Source organism: Oreochromis aureus, linkage group 15 (assembly GCF_013358895.1).
Source record: "Oreochromis aureus strain Israel breed Guangdong linkage group 15, ZZ_aureus, whole genome shotgun sequence".
NCBI lineage: Eukaryota > Metazoa > Chordata > Actinopteri > Cichliformes > Cichlidae > Oreochromis > Oreochromis aureus.
In genome coordinates this window covers 12813211-12828251 of record NC_052956.1, presented here as the reverse complement: position 1 = coordinate 12828251, position 15041 = coordinate 12813211, and the positions used below count along the sequence as shown (strand labels likewise).

Sequence of the window (15041 nt, the reverse complement as noted above, 5' to 3'; positions counted from 1 at the left end):
ACAGACAAAAGAATATTGTTCAGTGAGTCACATAAAAGCTACAGATGTAAAGCTACCATCTGTCTGTCAGCAAGGTAAGCAGTAAGGAAAGGCAGGAATGTGAGAAATAACCACAACGCTGTGGAGTTCTATCAATACGGGCTCTTCAGTATGACTATATATGAGCTGTTAGAGATATGTCTTATCCCGCATTCTGTTTTATGCCTAACAATGGACTATTTGTACTGGGAATGTAAGAGGTTAGTTTTGGGTTTCCCAGTACAAAATACAAAGACTGTCACTATAAATAGTGTATAAAAGAAATAAAATAAAGTGTTTGGAAGTCATCAAACTAGTGGTTGCTTAATGTTTTTCATTAAAAGGATCAATAACAGGACAATTAGAGAAAGACTGAAGAAATAATGTACAGGACGGTGACTGGAGAAATCCAAGCACAGCATGTCACCATTACCTTTTCCACCCATTGTCAAGCACAGTAGAGGAGGGGTGATGGTTTGGGCCTGTTTTGCAACCACAGGACTTGGGCATCTTAAAATTATTGACTCAACCACAAACTCCTCTGTAAACCAAAGGAGTCTAGATTAAAGTCTGAGTCTATCTGTCTGAATGCTAAACCTTAGATAAAAAGGAATCATGCAACATAACGATCCCAAACAGCAGCAAATCTACAGCAGAATGGTTGAAAAAGAAAATAATCCAAGTGTTGCAATGACACAGTCAAAATCCAGACCTCACCCTGATTAAAATACTGTGGTGGAACCTATAAGTGAGCTGTGCATAAACAAATGTCCACAAAGCCTCAATGAACTGAAGCGACATCATAAAAAGACTATCAGAATCCCTGCACAACGATGTCAGAGACTGATTAAGACATAGAGAAAATTATTACTTCAAATTATTGTTGCTGAAGGTGGTTGCACAAGCATCTTAGTTTTTGATAGGAGTGTAAAAAATGTTATTTTTTTAAATGACTGTACAACTACAGAAAAATGCCAACAGTATTTTTCTTTTATTGAAATAGAGCAACTGTAGGTCTCTATAATATTTTATGTGCAGATTAAAAAACAAAACAAACACGAACAGATTGTTTCCCAAGAAGTCAAACCCGAGACCTCTCCTGAAGTAAAACAATGTGACTTCAGCTACTGTCCGTGAGCCCTACAAGGACCTCTAGGAAGTTGAAATCCACGTAGATCGCCTGTTTTTCTTCTTACTAACAAATGATCCTGTTTCATAGCATAAACTGTCAAATGGGGGGAAAGGGCTGTATGTTTGGTGCAGTATGGAGACTGTAACTTTATCCCCAGAAACATCATCTGATCACGGTGGAGAGGTACGATAAAATAGATTTTTTGTTTTTAATAATGTAAAGAAAACAAATACTTTTCCTGTTAGTAAGCAAAGTAAGCAATGAACATGTTCATTGACATAGAGTTATATGAATAAGAAAGACAAAATTGCACAAACAAATAAATAACTAATGAAAAAAGTCACAAAAATCTTAAATAAGTTTTTAAAAATTATAAATATATTTCTCCACCTTTACATCTAGACAGCTAATTTTATTTATTTATTATTAATTAAGTCCAAAAAAAGTTTAACTGTTGAGTATCGACGTTGATAAAGTGAGCTGGAAAATGACGCCACGCAAAGGCAACGTCACTGAGATTTTACGACCAGGTAAACGAGGACGCTGGCAAAGTGAACAGGTGAGCCAGCGTGGCTGCAATTTAATGAAGTGGCGAGGAGGGTTATCAGCGCTCCAATTCAAGGTTGACATGTCTCCGGTGGCTGCAGGAGGACGAGGATTTGCTCATGTGCCCTCTGCAAAGACACCCGCAACAGAAAACAGCGAGCGGAAACTGCATCGGTGCACTTTTCGAGCAGGTCCCCCATCAATCCCTTCCCGTGAGTCTAATGAATTGCCCTAAGGTGAAGTTGAAACACGGATCCCGCGTTGTTATCAGCGGAGTGATTTCAGAAACAGGTGTGCTGCGCATGGGGAGTTACTGTGCGTGTGAACAGCCTGCAGGTCAGACCGCAGGACTGGAAAATAATAGCTGGCAGATGAACGCTGATAGGAGATAAGGAAGAGACTGCTGGCGGAACAGGTTGCATGACAATGACTATGAATCAATAACGCTGATTATGTAATCACTTGTAGCTAGTGGTAGGCTATGTGCCTGGTGAAGTTCTGCTTTTAACAGTGTTTGGGTCTTTGATCTTTTAAAAAAATCATCTTACAAAGAATAAGTTTTGCTAAAGACTGATGTTGTCTGTACTCAGAAAGAGCTGACAGTTTTGGACACACTCCAGGCTCTTATGAAACGCCAGCAGATGGCTGAAGGAAGTCGAATTTCACCACAGTTTTTTTCTCTCTTTTTGCCAGTCACAGGTGACTTTCACACTGAATCACTTTAATCTTTATAAATAATGATTAATGCAGAACATCACCACAAATAACATATTAAGCTTTTGCAGCTATGACTGACAAGGCACTGTTGCCATCACTGCAACTGTTCCTGCTGTTGTGTACTGGATTAAAGGGATAGTTTAGGCTTTAGGGATGTTTGCTCACTTGTTGAGGGTTAGATGAAAGGTTTGACACCGCTGCTGCTTATGTGCGGGTTGAGGGAAATGAAGGAAGTGGCTAGTTTTGTTCCAGCTGCCAGGAAACCAACATGTTACTGATGCAACGCGTTGCCCCCATGGATGCATTATTGAGAAATGGATACAGGACTTAAAGACGGCACCTGCGCGTTTGATTTAATCGTCTTTGTCTCCCTGGTGTTGTTCTGTACCCTCACTTCCAGTATGAGGGGGAGGGAAGGGGATGGACCAGCAACCCGTTAGTATCTGTCTACAAAGAAAGCAGCAGGTATCTGCACATCTCTGAAAAGCAGTTGTGTTTACCCAAGTAACACTAAACCGTTGTTGCAGAGAATCAGTCATTTATGATGTTAGTTCATTTACCTGTAATAATTTTGTACTGTAAAATGTGGCTATCAAATCTTGCAGTTTTTTTCTAATAAATTCATAGCTTGCTATGTGTGACTGTGATAGAGCGGGTTGTATACCAAGCGGAAGGTCAGTGTGTCGATCCCCGATTTATCCATTTGTTTCATTTGTTTCTCAGGCACAAATGAAAACAAGCGCAGGATAAACAAAAAAATTCAGGTATCAGCAAAACTGATATTTTAATCACAGATATAATCTTTTACAGAAAGCACATCCCTTATTAATATCATAACAGCAAAATTGAGTCACGTGGAAATATTCAGTTAAGCCGTCCGTGTTGCCTTCTTTCGTCACAGTCAGAGGACGGCAGGTGCTGTGCTATTCTAAATCTCGTGAGAATGTAACCTGAGATTTGGTGACCTTAGCACCTTCACCCCCCCGTGTAATGTTAAACCCAGGAAAGACAGAACCTCATATCCTGTAGTCTAGTCCTGCTGATTTACTGTCTTCTGCTTGTCTTCTAATAACACTGTGGCCCTAAGATTATGTATTACGCCGCCATAGGGATCTATGTTAGCGTAGACCTAAGGGTGAAAATGCTAATCGGACTGTAAAATACGTAGGCTTATGTAGCTCATCTTATGTTTGAGTTTAGGATGAGCTGCACCTGTCAAGTAGCTTTCTCTCTGAGTGATGTTTTTACCAAAGTACTTTCAGACAGATGGCCTCAGAGAATGCCTTTGGTCCCACGCTGTATCCAGTTTCTTTCTCTCAAAGTTGATCTTAAATCACCTCACATTTAAACTAAGTTCCAGGTGATGTGCGCTCAAAATATGCATGATGGTTTATAGGAAAGATTGAATGTGTGGCGACTGTGTGCGTACACATGGCTGTGTTTAAGGATAGTATTCATACCTTCCTGATGTCCACTGTAATCCAACACTTTTATCTCTGTTCTGCCTGAAGCAGATCCAGATAGCATGTGGAGTTCAAACGCGGTCCAGGCGGAAAGGACTCAGTTGTGCTTCCATAGGAGCCTTGGCACATATGTGATGTATTCTTGATGAGAAGAGCTGCTACTGTGCTTTCTGGGAGACCGATACAGAAGCAGAGCTGATTTAAAAACACAAACAGGAAATGACCTATTTTGTCCACTGTTTGCATCTCCACTCCTTTTTGTTTCATTTTAAACAACCTCAAGTATAGATGCAATTTCACAGCAGTTCAATTTTAGGATTTGTTGAATCTCCATTTCCTGCTTAAGGCTACCGTTGTTGGTATTTTGTAATTGTTCCTGGTAAATTGTCAGTGTTGAGAGATGTGATAGGCTGCTGTTTTTCCAGTCTCCGTTGAAGCCGAGGAAGAGGCCAGCGAGTCTTTGTGTTGGGGGTCATGATCTTTCACCTGCTGCTGGCGACCTTCTCTGCTGGGAGGTCACATGTAGGAGCTGAGGCGTGAAGGAGTTGACAAGGGGGATTCAAAGGAAGACGTGAAGAGAAGAGGTTGAAAAATATGAGGCAAAATAAGAGGCAAAAAGTTTACTCGTCAGCTGTTTGACCTTTCGATAACTTTCTTCACTGTTGTTTATAGATCATTTTTATCCTCGAACTCGAAGCAGCAATGACTTCTGTATATAGTATGCATGAAGACTGTCACAACAGTGAGCGGATGAAAACTGGCGAAACAAGCAAAAATAGGACGTTCTTGTTGCCACAAAAGGCCTCCAGCTTCCATCATCACCTGACTTTGTCTTAATCAGGCAACGTGGGCTTCAGCTGCACAGTTGAGTGACCTTTCTTGCTTGTCATACAGGAAAAGGAAATGAGCTGTGCTAACAGCACATCCAGCTTTAATTGAAACTTCTCTGTAGAGACATACAAAGTGCACACTCTCAAAATCTTTAAATATTGCATTAATTATAGGCAATATTGTCAACCTTTTACTAAATAACGTGAAAAGCTTTACCACCACTTTTCCATCAAAAGGTGCTCATCTGTGAAGTGTTTAATAAAGGATACCGCTGCCTTATGTCAGAGAACAAAAAGCCTGTCATTTTTACTCTACCTGCCGTGAGTGGAGATGCAAACAATGGTGTTGGCCTTGTCTGAAATGCAAAGCATGTCCTTTCACATGCAAAGCTGTGTAAGGAGAAGGGCGCACATAATTGTTTGGTTTATTTGGACAAGTTCTGATCACCCCCGCGCATGTTTGTGTGTTTTTAAAAATGTCGTCCCGTTGCTTTGATGGATGAACTTGTGCTGCTCTGACTGCAGCTTCCTGTTATAATTTCCAAAATGCCTGTGATTGTCTGTATGTCTGTGTGCGTGAATGTCAGTCCACAAAAAGCTTGATGGATATCACCACGTGCTTCCTATTTTATAGGAAGATGTGTGTGCGTCTCCACGTCCAACCCCTGACTAGAGCAGTTGGACATGCAGAGACCTGCTTTGTGTTGAACAGGGATATTTTTGGACTGTTGTGTTACTGCGAGACAGACAGCCAAAGGAACTTTTAAACTTCCTTTTCAAAACCAAAAAGATACTTTTTTTAAAATTCCTCAGGTCTGGGTTGCTGGATTGTCTGTTTAGCACCAGACTTCTATCTTTCTATTCATAGTGTAGAGCTTTGCATAAAGTGTTTTTGTAGTAGGTGCTGACAGTGGAAAAAGCGACCAGGTGGTTTCATGGAAACACCTGCAGGAAAATAGTTCACTGTACTCTTGAGATTTGAGGATGAAAGATTCTCTTGAGGTGAAAAAGGATACTGTCCGCTGTCAGGACTTCCTCTAGCTATAAAACTGAGCTAACCTCCTTATCAGAGTGCTAAATACCAGACATGCAAAACTTTGAGTTGATTGGCTGTCTACAAAAGGTGAACACGGTCGGCAAAATAAAACTGGTTGAGCGCAGAGTTTCTTAAAGTGACCATCTAGATAGGGGTTAAATGCTGACAGTTATACTCATTTATCATGACTTGGTGTGAGACTGCAATTGAGTAGTCCGCTAAATCTTTTTTTTTTTTTTTTTTGCACAAAATCGCTACTTCTCAGTCTCTACAGGCGTCAGTAAGCAGGTTAAATATTAAAGTAAATGACAGCACAAGTAGAAAAAGACTGAACAGGTATGGCTTGTTTGAAACGGTTCCCTCTCTCTAAAATGAACTTGACAGCATGACTTTGTTTAGATGCAGCTTTGCAAACCTAACAAGATTTCTAGAACAACCCGGCCTCGCTTACTAAAATGTGTGCTGAAGCATTCCTGCCTTGCACAAAAAATGAGTTTGCATGCAAAATCACCATCATTATGACACGTTTTGGCCAATTTTGTTCAATGATTTTTGTGTGAAATGTTCAAATTGTTGGTTTGCAGACACGTTTTTGTGTATTTACTGTTAATATATGATGGTGTATGTCGTTTGAACAGACAAGACCAAAGAGCTGTTTGGCCGTAAGTACCATGTTTGACATTTGTTCAACAGCTAAAACTTGTCCTGAATTGGGTCATGCAATTGATCATTAATGGAGATTGTTTGTTTGTTTGTATTTGTTTTTTTTCATTAAATTTTGAATAAAAGGATATTGAACTATTAAAAAGGTATTAAATTAATGATGTATACACAGTAAATCAGTCGTGTTCACTGTAAGAACTGGGCAATATAGAGAGTGGTGTGGCATCTAAATATCTTAGTATTATTTAGATCTTTTAGTTTAGATGTTTATGAGACTGTGTGTGTCCGTCTTTGTTACACAGAGGAAGAGAGACAGTGGGATTACAAACTGCATAGTTTTACCTGAGCAGTCTAAGGAGCACTTATAGAAATGATACCCCCTTCGCACACTTCATGCATCTACTTCACAAGTTAAATGAAGCGTGGCTGGGATTATTTGTGTAAATTCGCTGTGTGTTGCAAACCATTCTGTGCATCTGATAACAGATGAGTTTCTGTATTTGCTCAGCAGGCAAAGACATTCCAGGAGACATACCTGTAGTCTGTGATTTAAGTGCGTGTGTCTGCTCAAGCTTTTTCTATACTACTAACCACTACTTAAAGTACTTAGAGATATGCTGTAAAAACATGTTTCACCTAATTACAAGGTTTGTGACGGGGAGAGGGAAAGTTTGGCCCACTGACTTTAGTATTTGGCATCAGGTACAAGTATGAAAATACTTTAAGTGTGGCTTCACAATAACTTTAAGACCCACCTAGTTGAATAAGAAGTGTTAAGAGAAAGATTACCATGAATGAAGGTAGACATATAGTAAAAGAGCCGATGACCCCAATATGTAATTTAATTTTAAATGTTTAAAAATTCATATTTGGTTGGTATAGAACAGAAGTATAGTATATAAAGTTCTGTACAAAAGTGTTGTGCCACCCTTATTTCTTTATATTTAGAAATTTGGGACATGTGTGCAGCAATTTATTGAAACATGTGCAAACATACATGGAAATACAGTATATAAGGCAAAACACAGTTTCATAGTGAGTGAAAACAAGTTTTCACAATTTAATTAACTTGAAAGTTGATATTTGTCTTTTTTGGGTTCCTTGTCATGCTGAAAAATGACCAATCAGCTCTCCTAATTGCATTTCATGGTACTTTTCTGCATTTATAATGTCATCAGTTTCATAAGATCCCTGCCACCACTGGCTGTAATGCAGCCTCACATCACAGAGCCTCTGTCATGTTTTACAGATTTTTAGATTTGATGAAAGAAATAGAAACAAATTGTTTTTCTGACACATTGCTAGTAACAAAGTTTACAGATACAAATGCTTTGTTACTGTACTTAAGTAGAATTTTCAGGTATCTGTACTTTACTTGAGTACAGTACTACTTTTACTTTTACTCCCTACATTTTTATACAGTGTGCAGTTTGTCACACAGTGTGCTGCTAGCTAAAACTCCAGCTGCTGCATTCCAAAGGGCTCTCCCAGACTGAGAGTTAACTTCACTCAGAGATGGAGAAAGAAAACAAAGATAAGACGGGAGATAATCAGGTTAGTTTGCAGTACTGTGGTGAATACACAGTAAAGCAATATATTGGACTGCTGAACAGTGGCTGTGATGCTCATGGTCAGATTTAGGTTACAGGTTTTATCAAGCATAGCAGAGATGAATTTGCATTTAAGGTGAATATGCTTGTTTTAATCAACTGAATTCCAAATTTATATTGTGTAGTGTAAAAACAGTGTCAGTGTAGGGAATGGACATATGCAATGATAGCTTGTCAAACATCTGTCGTTGGGTTCCCCACCTGCTAAATCCCACTGTGACCCCTGTTTACTGTTTAGGTGTGGCAGGAAAGTCACACAGTCGAAAAGGTTAGGTTGTATCTGAATTTCAAGGAGCTACTTTTTACTTTCTTACGTTGACTACAATTCTGAGCCTGTACTTTTTCACTTTTACTTGAGTACAAACGTTTCTTTGGTACTTCAACTTTTACTGGAGTGTAGTGTAACACAGGTATCTGTACTTCTACTTAAGTAAATGAAGTCTGTACTTTTGCCAGCTCTGGTTATATGTAGAAACATCACTGGGGTTGTTTCTTGGGTTATGTTCCTCCTTCGTGCTTGAATGATCTATAGGTCAGTGTTAAGTGACTTCACACAAACATGAAAAAGGTCTTCTATATACAGCTAGACTGAAATTGAAAGTGAAAAGGCAGCCAATCTCATAAGAAAAACTTTAAAAGAAGTCTTGCAGAACTATTGCTCAAGACCAAAATTTAAAAAATTGCAATAAAATCTGGCTCCTTGGAAGCAAAATATGAAGTTATTATATGTGTAAGGCTACACACACTTTTATGCACCAGTTTCCAAGGACCTTTGAGTTTTCTGGAGCCTGAGTAGTACTTAAAATATTCAGTACAAACAACTCACCGGATGCACTTACACCACATCTTAAATATGAAAGAATTATATTTGAATTTACTGACAGCAACAGTACGCTTGTGTCCACTGCACCGGCTTTTCAAAGGATCCGCCTATGCACTTGCACGTCCCAGACCATTGCTCCCTGCTGATTGTATCGTATAAACCAAAGGCTAAAAGGTTGGAGGTCAGGGCCAGGGTGAGACTGAAATACTTGCTGAAATGCTGCTCCGAATGCAGGAGTCTAATTCCAGGTTGTAAGAAAGGAATCCTGATTGAAGTCCATATATGGGAATGGAGCTCCGTCCGCATACTCACTTATTGTACATTGACACTTTCACTGCATGCTAAGGGTGTGACTGTTTTGGTTTGCATTTCTTACTAAGTGCATCTCAAGTCCCATCTGTGTCCTGGTCTGCACTCAGTGTGTGGCAGTAGAGAGCTAATTCACTATAATAAGGGCATGTAAACATACACGCTTATCAAGTGGGTAATTATGGCACTTTGTCCTTTGTGGTGTGTGCAAGTGTGTGTGCCTACTTCACCCCATCGGTGGTTCAAGGTTCAGTTTATTCATCCATTTAAAAACACAGCAATCACAGCACTGCCATCCAATCAACCAATAATTATTTACATAAGATATCTTTAAAAAAATGCAAGGTTTATTCTACAGCTAATTATTTATACATATTTGCCTAACACATATTTGTATTTTTGTATTTTGGTGTTTTTATCGTCTCGCCACATGTGTAGTTTATCCAGTTGTGGCCATGCCATACTGCGCAGCGAAGTGACGAAAGAAAGGCTTGTAAGTTGAAAGTATAAGTGTAGGATGTGAGGTGATGTTCAGTGAAAGCAAAGCTTTGAGTGGGTGAGGCAGTTTTAGAGTAGCTGTTTGCTTCTAACTGGTGACGTCTTAGTGCAGGATTAAGCCAAGCTCCCACACTCCACCCTGAGAACAAACCCTCATGAGGCGTTTTCTTCAAACTTTATCATGTTCATCTGTATTTAAAAAGAAAAAGGGGAAAAAAAAAGTTATGTAATAATCCATTAGATATTGTCTACTGGGTGAGAGAGAGGAGGAGGAAAGGGAGAATTCCCGAGTGGGTCGGGGGAGTCACAAGCTCAACATACCCAAAGAATGTCATGCCATTAAAACCAATTATACGTTTTGTTTGTTTTTTCTTGTATACCAGGCGGGCATATTCTTGCTAAGTTTATTAGTTTGGAACTCTTATTGGGAAAATATGCAGAGATAAATGCTGTGGTAGAAAATGAATTCCTCTAGTTACATTTAAATACCCATTAGAAATTTTTCCCATCCTTAAGGATGACATTGGTTTTTTTGTTTGTTTTTTTGTAGATTCAGATAAAGAAATGGGAACAAATTGTTTTTGTGACACACTACGCACGGCAAAGTTCATAAAGATATCTTTCCCAAGTTGTTTATTATGTGTAACACAATAACACCGGTTCATCCCTTTGAGTAAGGTTTCTTTTTATGCTTGAATGATTCAAAGGTCAGTATCTGTGTGTACCTGTGTGCCAAGTTTGGTTTCTGAACTGGTCATGTACGAGGATTTTGCCAGGATTTGGTGTGTTATACTAAAATGTGTCACAAATGGCTTGTTAGTGTTTGAGATTTTTTTTTAATGCATTAGTGGTCCTTATTCAATATCTCACTTAATCAATGTGATTGTGACAGCACCTTTCAAGATATTTGTGAATTCCCCTAATTTTCCTGGGCATCATGTCTGTCACTGTTTTACTAAAAAACTGAGATTTCATCAGGTATGAATAAGAGAGATTAAAGTCTGATGACTGAGGTTAAAAATATGCAAGTGACAAGGGTGGTTTTGTTGAGAGATTATACTTTCTATTTCACTGGCTCAGTGACTAAACCATTTTGAATGTTTGGTTGTGTTGTGTCATGTGCCGCACTAGTTACATTTCTCATCAAGTTTTTCAACATTACCCGTTTATTTTTCTGCTTCCCATCTTAGAAGAAAGCTTGTCTGTATTTCAAAAAACAAACAAGAAAGACTAATTATCAATAGTTGAAATTACAAAATTGACAGAATTTAAATAAAAGTGTAATTTGACTCATTCCTGTTTGATCATCACAAACGCTGTCGTGTGGGCTTGAAGAGCAACCGCCAACCCTGTGATAAGTAGATGTGGCACCTCAGAGTCTATAGACATATCCTTATTATCACAGTGTTGGATATTTTAAGGAAGTGAGAGAAGGGATTAGGCAAATAACATGACTACTTATTTTCTACTTAGAGTAAATTTATACTAGAAAATAAAGGCAGAGTTTGAGTAATCAGAGTGCTATCAATCCAAGCAATTAGTCGGCCTTCTGTTGTTTAGAGAATAGATTCTTTTGCACAGACTTTGGGAGCAAACCATAGCACTTTTTTATATTAACATCCTATTAGAGTTTTATTCTGTGTGGTGTGTCACACTTGACAACTACAGAATGACACCCAGCTCAAGCAGAAAATGAATGTGTGCCATTGTTGGGCTGAGTGCCTCCCTCCCTTCTCCTCAAGTCCCCTTCTGTGTGGCCTGGCTTCTTTCCCTGCTGATTTTGTTGTCTTCAGTCGCACCCCAAAATACCCTGCACTATTTCTGGCACGTATTCATTTTAATGTACATGTGAAAAGTACTGCCAGCTGGATAAGGCGGAGAGCAAAAGAAAAAGAGGGGGTCTGTTAAAAACGCTAAGAAAAAAATGGAAAGCTGTGGAAAGGAAGTTGGCAAATTGAAACTAACAAACCTTTTTTTAAGCGTATGGGCCAAATTATAGACTAAGCTTCCTTTTATTTGGCCAAAATATCCCAAATACGTTTTGTTTTGGGGCTACGCTTGCAAATCTGAATGTTTTCATTTGCTTACTTGTGTTTTTACGGGAGGTGAAGTGGAGTGAACGGTTGTATTTGGATGTTCCCAATGGCTGTATCAACTTGAGCATCAGGTGTGTGACCTATGGATCAAACCAGGTGATCCAGAAGGTGTTTGTAAAGTGTGCAGCCTAACTCACATATTTGTGCCTCATTGTTTTGTCTTCAAAACATTCGGGTAGCTAACAGCAGGCTGTAAAATGGACTTTAAAAATGAGGTTATGTTGTGTTGCTGAATATGTAAAGTACTAAAACAATCATAGTGCATCATGCTGTAAATTTATGAGAACATTTCTAAGAATTGCCCTTTGACATCAACATGTGTCTGCTGTCATAAAGACAAATACTCGGAGAGCAGCACAATTCTTTCCATGTAGTGTTGGAAAAGGATTAAAAGATGATTAGTTTTTGAGAGCAGTGTTTAGTTAGCGGTGTGTCTCAGTGTTCCACATGAAAACCAGAATATACGGTTTCTCTTGTTGCATTCTAACAGCGTAATCAGGCCTGACGTAGTCAGTGATCACTTTATTGTGCAGGAAGAGAGTTCAGGGTACCTCAAGCCAACCTTATCACGTGTAGTTGTAAACCAATACACAGCCGGTTTGTGAATGTGCAGCTTCTGCTGAATTTGATGAGCTTCATGGTGTTTCAGCATGCTGTTTACTTGTCTGGCCTACAATGGCAAATGAAAGTAACAAAAAATGTTGGAAAATTAAAAAAAACGGAGAAAAAAAAAAGAATTACTATCTGTCTAGCTGGCTGTACTTTTCTGACTTTTGCAATTTCCCCCCCCCAGGGCATTGTATCAAACATCGCAGGAGCATTTCATGAGTCTTATCCCATTGTTACCTCCAGATCACCACTAGTTGTGAAAAATTACAATAGGTACACTGGACAAAAAGTACCAGGCCACCTATACATTGCACATAGAAACCCATGCAATGAAGCTCCTGGTGCACAGTTTTTATGCTGATGTTACTCTAATGCTACATACAGTTGATGGTGGACTATCTGGACAAGAAGTAATTTGACAAGTTGCTGCAGTGGTAGCATCAGTCTGCATTTTCACACTTAAATGAATTGAGTTCTTTCAACTGACCTGTTCTTTCATAAATGTCTCTAAAGACAGTCTGCATAGTCAGGTGCTTGAGTTTATACACTTAAACACTAAACAACAGGTCTGACAGGACCTGAATTCAATAGCAGAATCAATGTTTTTCTTCTTTCAGTTGTTTTAATCTTGTGATCGGTCACTTTAGGAGGCAGTAGGAAAGACAGATGAGCGTCATGGAGCTGAGTTGTCTGGCCTACAAGAGAAGAATGAAGATGGGCAAAACAATGTTGGGGAGAAAACACCATAGTTATTGCAAATCACTATAGTGTATGTTTAATTATTAGCCCCAGATATTAAACCTTGATATAAGAGAAGGGTGAAGGTTCAATCCTGGCGAGTAAAAGCTTGTCACACAGACACAGTTGGTCTCTAGCTCTTGACTTAACGGCAGTTCCTAGTTGTCATCTCCATTCCTGTATTTAGCTGATCTGTCAGCACTCAGCAAGCTCAACCACAGAGTGACACACTGATTGTAATATGGAAAATTCCTCACACAGAGGTATAGGACTATCTGTAAAGTACAAAAAAAGAGTATGTCCATGACAAGATGGCAGTTGTGGACTTTCCACACTAATCCAATATTCTGGGGAGAATAGTGTGGCTATAAGCTATACATCTTTTGTAAATTTGGTGGCCCATGAAGTGAAGCGGGGGGGGGGGTCTATTCCTAACGATAGCTTAGCCTGAACAGGCTGCAAACATAAAAGTAATTTATTTCACTGACATAGAAAAGAGAGAAGCCCCCTCCCTTCCTCCAGCTTTCTTTTTTTTTCTCCTACGCTCCCCCCTCATCCAGCTCTCCCACTCAGCAGCTGTTCCTCTCACTTTCCGCCCTCCCTCCACCCCACCCCGCATCCCTGCATGCCCGCCCTGCTCCCCCTCCTCCTCCTCTGGCCCCAGTGTGATGGCTTTGTTTTATTGTTGCGCAGCGTTTGGCAGGGAAACCCCCGTCTGGAGTGGGGCAGGGGTCCGACTCCCTCTGAGCACTGGGGTGTAGCATTGTGGATGCCCAAATAAGCAAAGGATTAGTGGAGCCAGTTGGGCATTTGGTTTCTAAATGAGCTTTATGATGAGTTTAAGTGGTTAGTTTTGGACATTTTTCAACACTTTGCACTTGTTTTGAAAATGTAGTCCAATCATTTTTTTTGTCTATTTATTTTTTGTAACTGAGTCAAATGAACCTGTGATTAATGTGAGTGGGGGAAAACATCTCTTGAGCCTAAATTGCAACCCTTGTTGCTGACTCTGTATGTTTTACTTTCTCTGTAAATAAAAGGCTCAGTCCCATATTTTTATGGTTTGCTTGGCTTAGGAAAAACATGTATCACATGTCAGCACACACAGACAGACAGCAGATCAAGATCTGTAAAGCTGGTCCAAAAAAGGAGGAAAAAAAAAATCCCCAGTCCAAGACAGGAAACAAACAACAATTTATTTGTGGTGTTGACAAACGAGTGTTTCCTGTACCGAGGAGAAAATATGTAGAGGGAGGGGGGGAAAAATCGGGAGCAGCTTTCCAACAGTGCCAGCCAAAAAGTACAAGTACAGCCCCCAAATGAAAACTTAAGGATGTGTGTTTATCCTCTAACCACCTTCCTGTGGTGTATATGCGTGCATGTTTGTTTCTTGCTATGGCAGATTCTCTTTGGCACTTGATGGTATTGTTGAGCTGGAGTAGGATGTCTCTTCCCATAGGTCTTACTCTGTTTTTAAATGCAGAATTATTTTATTTTATTTGGCAAATCACTAGATTTCAACTGGTGTTCTTCTACATTTTGGAAGCCAGTTCAGAAAAATCACATTATAGATAATGTGTTTATGTGGCTGCTGTCAGTTTGTGAGTCATATTTTTGGATGTTGTTAACTATCTTAATTTATATTATTGTCTACCTGGATCTGATTTATGGGTTTCTGTGGTGAGGATGGTAGGTTAGTGGCTTGAAAATGAAGCCGTACTGGTTTCCTGTTCCCCTACTCTGTCCTACCACTGTACCCCTGTGGCTTGCTGGTGGAGGGTTGGGAAGATAATAGTCTAAGCTGTTTACACTGGAGAGGCCTTTTTGAGCAGTTCTTGTGCTCATAGGAAGTAACTTGCTGAAAGGGCTGAAGTATTATAGTATTTGGGGAATCAGAGTTTATTGCACACGGATTTCGTGTATTTTGTTTAGGAGCAGCTGTGTTAGGCCCTA

The 15041-nt window shown here is 39.5% G+C and overlaps 1 protein-coding gene across 4 annotated transcripts in view; it reads left to right on the top strand.

Moving 5' to 3' along the window:
• Nucleotides 1-1657: 1657 nt before the first annotated feature.
• Nucleotides 1658-15041, top strand: part of LOC116310775 (pleckstrin homology domain-containing family G member 1) — a 61814-nt gene continuing 48430 nt past the window's right edge. The window contains exon 1 of one of the 4 annotated variants that reach the window (XM_039599273.1): nucleotides 1658-1908. In XM_039599273.1, coding sequence (XP_039455207.1) covers nucleotides 1734-1908 — 175 coding nt within the window. In that variant the 5' untranslated portion in view covers nucleotides 1658-1733. Of the gene's footprint in view, nucleotides 1909-1948; nucleotides 1988-2009; nucleotides 2112-15041 lie in introns of those variants that run through there. The other 3 variants (XM_039599276.1, XM_039599275.1, XM_039599274.1) reach the window with 3 other exon arrangements.